The following is an 8,077-nucleotide window of genomic DNA, read 5'->3' on the forward strand; positions in this document are numbered from 1 at the left end:
CAAATGAATCAAATGAATCAAATGAATCAAATGAATCAAATGAATCAAATGAATCAAATGAATCAAATGAGTCAAATGAATCAAATGAATCAAATGAATCAAATGAATCAAATGAATCAAATGAATGAAATGAATCAAATGAATCAAATGAATCAAATAAATCAAATAAATCAAATAAATCAAATAAATCAAATTACTCAAATTAATCAAATGAGCCAAATGAGTCAAATGAACCAAATGAATCAAATGAATCAAATGAATCAAATGAATCAAATGAATCAAATGAATCAAATGAATCAAATGAATCAAATGAATCAAATGAATCAAATGACTCAAATGAATCAAATGAATCAAATGAATCATGGTTGAGCGAGACAAGATAGTACATAGTCAAACCCAATTTTTGAACACCCCTAGACATTCCCGATCGAGATCGTTTGATCTGTCTCGGTTTCTCGCATGTAAATTTCTACCTGTTTCGCAATCTCTCCTGTTGGAAAGTTCTCTGGAGCGAAAAGGCTTTCCGAGCTCGATCAGCTGACTGTATGTAGTAGATAGTAAATTAGATCAGTTGAAATAAATTATCGTTCAGTGAAGACGTGTTCTCCCACAATAAACAGTTCGATTTCGCGATAAGTGCAGTGTTTAAAAGTTAAGTGTCCGAAAATCTCGTCTTCCGCGTGAACATTTTGGTCCTTCGAGCCGGATACGGTACAGGACAGGTTCTCGGACACTATATCGGACTACTTAGTGCGGGGAGAAGCCCCCGGAAAGTGCGGACAATCGGACCATTGTGCAGTGTGCCAAGTCGGCGAACAATACGCCGTGAAGAAAGACGGCGATTACAAAGGGTGGTCGCCATCACGAACGCCGAGTGACGCTACCGCCGCGGGATTGGACGCCATCGCGACGACGATCGACACCGCGAGGACCTGAGAGCAGTGACCGAGGACGACGGAAGGCAATTTGGCAGATTTTGGTGAAGTAGTGCATGAGTTACGGTGGCCTGTTGCATGTGGCTTACCAAGGTGTGACGTTAATAAAGATTTCAAAAACGCATGCGAGTATTCTATTCAATTAGCACGTAGCACGGGTTGTGTATGCAATTAAATTGCTTGGTCTCAGAATTTCTGCTGATTTTCGATTATCGATTTTCTTTTGGTTGGTTTCCCATCGCGGCTGTCAATCGGGTTGTAAGTCTGTCTGTCTTGCGGGTCGCGAAGAGGAACGTCGAGTCGATCGGTTGTGTTTTGAGCAAAATAAGTGAGTGCAAAGTTGTGTGATATTATTGCAGTGAAGTGTGATATTACCAGTGCAGCTACTGAGATGTCCGGTGTACTGAAGGCGCTGCTGAAGCGCGAGAAGCAGCTGCATCATTTTACTGAGTTAATTGACCGCTTTCTCCACAACTTTGATGAAGAGCGTGATTCCCGACAGCTTAGTATTCATCTCCAGAAGCTGGATGAGGTTGCGAAGGAATTTTACGATGTGCGCGGAAAAATTGAGGTACTACAAGAAGACGAAGAACTGAAGGAAGTTGCTGGAAAAGATCCCACGGTGAAAGAAGAGGCAGTGCAGGCTCGCGAAGATAGCAATTTCCAGGTGATGCATCAGTTTTATGATAGGTTTTGCAATCTTAAGGCGGAATTGATAGAGCTTCAAGCGGGGACGGCCCATTTGTTATCAGGTTCCGATAACCACCAAGCAGCAGGACCGGTCTCACGAGTTAAGCTACCTGACATTCGGCTGCCTTCGTTCAGTGGAAAAATTCGCGAGTGGGTGACGTTCAGAGACACTTTTCGCAGTCTTATCGACAACAACAACCAACTGACCGATGTAGACAAATTTACGTATCTCCGATCTTCGCTGTCTGGTGACGCATTGCAGGAGGTCAGTTCATTGGAGCTTTCGGCAGACAATTACAGCGTCGCGTGGAAGGCACTGGTGAGGCGCTACGAGAACAAGAAGCTGATAGTGAAGGCTCATTTAGACGCACTATTTTCACTGGAGACTCTGAAGAAGGAGAGTTACGACGGAATTAATCAGCTCATTGGGGAGTTTGACAAAAATCTGCAGATGCTGGAGAAAATCCGAGAGAATACGGCTGGGTGGAGTACTCTTTTGGTGTACATGCTATGTTCGCGCCTGGATTCTGCTACTCTTCGTCTCTGGGAGACTCATCACGGTTCTACTGAAGTCCCACCGTATGATAAAGTGATCGAGTTCCTCCGAAATCATTGCTCTGTACTACAGTCGATCAGCACATCAAAACCTTCCGTTCCAGATCACCGACCAACAAAGATTTCATTCTGCCGTACTACAGCGAGATTGCCTGGCAGATGTCCGTTCTGCAGTGAGTCGTGGCACACTGCTTTCCATTGCATGAAGTTCCAACGAATGAAGGTTCCAGAGAGAAGTGAAGCTGTGAATAAGAACATGTTGTGCCGCAATTGTCTGAGCTCTGGTCATTATGCACGATCTTGTGATAAAGGAGTCTGCCATCACTGTCGTCAGAAACACCACTCCATGCTGCACATCAACCAGGTAAGATCCTCCGTTCCAACCCCGCAGACGAAACCATCGGCAGCAAACCAACATCCACAGACTAAACCACCAACTCTGAACCAACACGCCCACACACAATCAAGCAACACACCTGCTACCTCTGCTAGCTCGCAGATCATACATACTCCGTCCACCTCACAAAACGCCACCACCAGCCACAACTTCGTTGCACTTCCCAATACACCAACACACAATATTCTATTATCAACTGCTCTTGTGAAACTATCGGATCGATTCGGAAACTCTGTACTAGCTCGAGCATTGCTAGATTCGTGTTCTCAGCATTGTCTCATGTCTAAAGAGTTCTCAACGAAGCTGAAGTTCGACGAGTTGTCATCATTTTTAGCTGTCCAAGGAATTGGGTCAGCTCGTTCGTTGTCCACCAAATCTGTTCAGGCAGAAGTGAGCCCGAGACTGTCAGACATCTCACACTTTGCTGAACAAATGCAGTTTCACGTGTTGCCGAAGTTGACCGTAGCCTTGCCCACCGCCAACAGTGGATTCTTCCGGAGTCAACCCTCATGGCGGATCCACAATTTCACGAAACTGGTCCTGTTGATGTCATCATCGGAGCAGAATACTATATGGATTTGCTAAAGGAAGGCCAACTGAAGGCGACAAGTGAAGGTCCCACATTGCAGAATACCGTTTTTGGCTGGATCGTATCTGGTCGAGTTCCCAATACATACTCTTGCAGACTATCGTCGGTGACCCATGCGTGTTCCACTGCGGATATTCAAGACCAGCTTACCAGGTTTTGGGAACTGGAAACATGCCGCACCAGAAGTACGCACTCCCTCGAAGAATCTGCATGCGAAGACCATTTCGAGAAGACAACAGTGAGAGACAGTAAAGGTAGATTTGTTGTCACATTACCCAAGAAGGAATTTGTTATCAATCAGCTTGGCGAATCCAAAGAGATAGCAGTACGACGTTTTGCGGGATTGGAGAAAAGATTTGCTGCGAATCCGCAGTTGAAGCAGCTGTACACCGAGTTCATCAGCGAGTATCAGAACCTCGGTCATATGGTGGAAGTCGTCAACGAAACATCGAGCGGTATAGAATATTATTTACCTCATCATGCAGTCTTGAAGCCGGACAGCACAACTACGAAGCTGCGAGTAGTCTTCGACGCATCTTGCAAAACGAGCACAGGTGTGTCTCTCAACGACGCCTTGATGGTGGGTCCGGTAGTGCAAGACGATTTGCTGGACATCATTCTACGATTTCGATTGCATCGGTACGCGATAGTGGCAGACGTCGCAAAGATGTATCGCATGGTGAATGTTACAGCAGATGATCAACGACTTCAAAGAATTCTATGGCGAAGTTCGGTAGAAGAGCAGTTACGTACGTACGAACTAACGACAGTAACGTACGGTACAGCGTCTGCACCGTATCTAGCGACGAAGTGCCTGCAGAAATTGGCGGAAGAAGGAAGACAAACGCACCCGGTAGCTGCTAAAGTGCTTAAGCAGGACTTCTACGTCGATGATATGTTGACAGGTGTAGACAACATTGAAAGAGGGAACCAGTTCGTCGGTGATATGATTTCATTGACTAACTGTAAGGAGATTCTAATGAACGTGCCGGAGAGTTTGCGTGATGATCGTACGATTTTAGAGCTAGACTCGGCGAGTTGCGCAGTAAAGACTTTGGGTTTGGTTTGGGAACCCGGTACGGACACATTCCGGTTCAGTACACCGAAGTGGAGCACAGGTGTCATCACGAAGCGAGCTGTTCTCGCTGATGTGTCCCGTTTATTCGATCCGTTGGGATTAGTCGGTCCCGTAGTAATTCAGGCCAAGATCTTTATACAAGACTTGTGGATGCAAGAATGCGGATGGGATCAGCCACTGGGTGAAAGGCTGCAAGAACAGTGGCAAGAGTTAAGGCGGAATTTGGCCGGCCTGGAAGGACTATCCGTACCACGGTGGACGGGAATCGGCAGTCACGTTGTATCAGTAGAAATCCACGGATTTGCGTCCGGGAAGGCCTACGGGGCATGTATCTACATTCGAACCGTAGCCGATGGAGGAGCGGTCGATGTGCATCTTTTAACGTCGAAGTCCCGTGTTGCCCCATTGGAAAATTTGAACAAGAAGAAGAAGAAACAATCGATTCCGCGCTTGGAACTTTCGTCGGCATTGTTGTTGGCACACGTTTATGAAAGGGTGGTGAACAGCATTCGCATCAATGCTAAGGCATACTTTTGGACGGACTCGATGATCGTCAAGTGCTGGCTTCAGTCGCCACCATCTAGGTGGAAGCAATTTGTAGCAAACCGTGTGTCAGAAATCCAGCACATTACAAAGAATGGAACTTGGAACCATATCGCCGGCATCGATAATCCAGCAGACATAATTTCACGGGGTATGACTCCAGCGCAATTGCAGTATCAATCTCACTGGTTCAGAGGACCCAACTGGACCTTTCATGAGAAGGTACACTGGCCGATAAGCCAGCAGATCCACGAAGAAGAAATCGAGTCGTCAGTGTTGGAAGAAAAGGAAACGGTGACAGTGGTTCTTCAAGCAGCACTGCCCAGCGAAGTTTTCAGTCTGCGATCATCAATGGTGGACCTGACCAGACTAGTTGCTTTGATCCGTCGATTCCGCTTTAATGCTCAAGTTGCTAATCGAAATTGTCGCAAACTAGGAACCATTTCGTCCGAAGAGCTCGACGATGCTGTTCGGTCATTAGTTCGTTTGTCACAGGAAGAATGTTATCCGCAAGAGCTGATAGATGTCGCACGGGCACACCACGTTCGTTCTTCGTCTAGAATCGCATCATTGAACCCTCGACTACGCGAAGGGATACTTTGTGTCGGCGGCCGGTTGCGACACGCTTCTGTTTCAGTTGACCGCAAACATCCATTCATCGTAGATCACCGACACCCTCTCGCCATAGTAATCGCCAGATACTACCACCAGAAATTGTTTCACGCCGGACAGCAGCTGACGATTTCAACCATGCGAGAGCGATTCTGGCCTACGAGCGTCCGAAATCTGGTCCGGAAAGTCATTCACAGTTGCGTGGCGTGTTTTCGAACGAAACCTAAGGTTCATGAACAGCTGATGGCAGATTTACCACCAGAACGTGTCACCCCCTGTGCTCCATTCCAGAGAGTCGGAGTGGATTATTGCGGACCGTTTTACGTCGTATATCCTCACCGCAAACGCCAGCCGGTGAAGTGTTTTGTAGCGATTTACGTTTGTCTGGTTACAAAGGCTGTGCATCTGGAATTAGTAGCAGATCTTACAACGCAGGCATTGTTGGCATCTCTCAAGCGGTTTGCAGCCCGGCGCGGAAAGCCGGACCTAATTATGTGCGACAACGCCAAAAACTTTGTCGGCGCTAAACGAGAATTAGACGAACTCCGTTCTCTGTTCCTAAATCAGCAGTTTCGAGACATCGTAGAGAAGGAGACAGCCAGTGAGGATATACAATTTCGGTTCATTCCAGAACGATCGCCGAACTTTGGAGGATTGTGGGAGTCTGCAGTCAAGTCCTTCAAAACGCTCTTTAAGCGCACAATCGGTTCCCACAGTCTGATCTACGACGAGATGCAGACCGTACTGGTGCAGATAGAAGCTATTCTAAATTTCCGCCCGCTGACCCCACTCAGTAATGATCCAGACGATTTTGAGGCTCTGACCCCTGGTCATTTCCTCATTCAGAGGCCATTAGTAGCGATTCCGGAACCCAATCTAACTGAAATCCCGGAAAATCGGCTATCAGCATGGCAAAAGATCCAGCATTACACTCAGGAACTTTGGAAAAAGTGGACACGCCAGTACCTGTCAGAGCTACAGAGCAGAACGAAATGGACCCAGCAGAAGGACAATGTAGCAGTCGGAACGATGGTGGTTCTTAAAGAAGAGAACTTACCGCCTCTAAAATGGTTATTGGGACGAGTGACTGAGGTACACCACGGACCAGATGGCAACATTCGAGTAGTCGATGTGCGTACAACAAATGGCAATTATACCAGGGGGATCTCCAAGATCTGTATATTGCCAATTCGAGACAATTCCAATCTATCATCAGAGGAGATCTAGTATCCCTCCAACGGCGGAGGCTGGGAGGCCTCCGCACACCAGTTAAGTTATGTGAATATTTTTCTTTCAAAAAGTTATCGATTATTTTTTCCTCAGTCAATCCTGTCCCTGATGGCTCTCTTTGAACAGTCCAACGAGAGATGCCTACAACAAATCTCTACCATATTGAGGTAATCTGTGTTGTCCGGTGATGGTTTGTCGTTGATGTTGCATGTATAGTGCATATGCAGTTTAGCCAACGTTTGGTTATGTTCCAATGAGCATTGATGCTTTGCGTCAGCTCATGCCTGTAGTGTGTTCGTCCATTTGCGAATTGACGCTACATATATTCTTCACATTGGACATATTCGAGGTACCCATGACAGCAACGGAGGAGGAGAAGCGCTATCCAATTCCCAGACGCTACGCAGCGATTGTCGACGAGCTTGGCCAGCTTTCTCGGCGGTCTCAACGTCGTAGCAGTCCATCGCAGTCATCGAAGAAAAAACCTACAACGAAATGTCAACGTAAGAACATCGCTTTTCAACATTCACACACCAGCCGGTATCCATCAGGATGCCAACCGGCATCATCGGAGGCCATGGGGCCTCCGATTCAGGCAAGTCGTATTCCCTTACCTTAATACAGTTTGAAAAAGCACCCTCTCATTTGTTCCAGAATCACGACAACAATCATCATCACCGAAGACAACTCAGCAAGCAGCAAACATCCAATCCGAAAGTACCAGTCCCAATAGTAAGAAGATTACTCGTCGAAAATTTGCCGGGCAGCAATCTCCAGCCTCACATCGTCTGATAAGTACAGCAGCAGCGGATAATCGGCTAGTCAGCCCGACAAAAGCAGCGATTGCACCACGCCAATCCAGCATATAATGTGTAGTTCAGCATCAAATCCAACGAAGAACAGCATAAACTTAACAGCATACAAAGAACAAATCGTCAGTTCCAGTAGAAAACACCGGAACAGTCACCGAGAAGTATATCCATCCACAAGCATAACAGCACTACTTAACGTTGAAATCAACACTGTCAGCAGCAGGGCCCTATATTCATCAGCGAATGTGGGTCAAGGTCAACCGTGCAGAAAAAACCAGCAGCAGCAATGTAAACACATACAGCAACCGTGTCCCAGTTTTGGATATTGGGTCAAGGTCATCGTCATATAAGCAGGAGAAGCAACAACTGATCGATCACAAACAAAATACAATTAACATATACCAACACAATTGTTATATATAGTATAGAATAGTTAGAGTAGGTAGCAGTTAAAATCTAGGAGATTTCAAGGCGGCCGGTTATGGTTGAGCGAGACAAGATAGTACATAGTCAAACCCAATTTTTGAACACCCCTAGACAGTCCCGATCGAGATCGTTTGATCAGTCTCGGTTTCTCGCATGTAAATTTCTACCGGTTTCGCAATCTCTCCTGTTGGAAAGTTCTCTGGAGCGAAA

General features: G+C 46.4%; 1 protein-coding gene across 1 annotated transcript; it reads left to right on the top strand.

Annotated features, from left to right (window-relative positions):
• The first annotated feature begins 1,326 nt into the window (after positions 1-1,326).
• LOC131687658 (uncharacterized) lies at positions 1,327-6,626 on the top strand. The gene is made up of 2 exons (XM_058971755.1): positions 1,327-2,967; positions 3,063-6,626. The coding sequence occupies exons 1-2, from the start codon at positions 1,327-1,329 to the stop codon at positions 6,624-6,626; spliced, it is 5,205 nt and encodes a 1,734-aa protein (XP_058827738.1).
• Positions 6,627-8,077: the final 1,451 nt, after the last annotated feature.

Source organism: Topomyia yanbarensis, chromosome 3 (genome assembly GCF_030247195.1).
Source record: "Topomyia yanbarensis strain Yona2022 chromosome 3, ASM3024719v1, whole genome shotgun sequence".
Classification (NCBI taxonomy): domain Eukaryota; kingdom Metazoa; phylum Arthropoda; class Insecta; order Diptera; family Culicidae; genus Topomyia; species Topomyia yanbarensis.

Bases quoted from the DNA above. Each gene is read 5' to 3' on its own strand.
- LOC131687658 (XM_058971755.1), top strand. From the start codon at position 1,327: ATGTCCGGTGTACTGAAGGCGCTGCTGAAGCGCGAGAAGCAGCTGCAT. The intron at 2,968-3,062 runs GTGAGCCCGAGA...CACCGCCAACAG, and splicing joins CCAAATCTGTTCAGGCAGAA to TGGATTCTTCCGGAGTCAAC.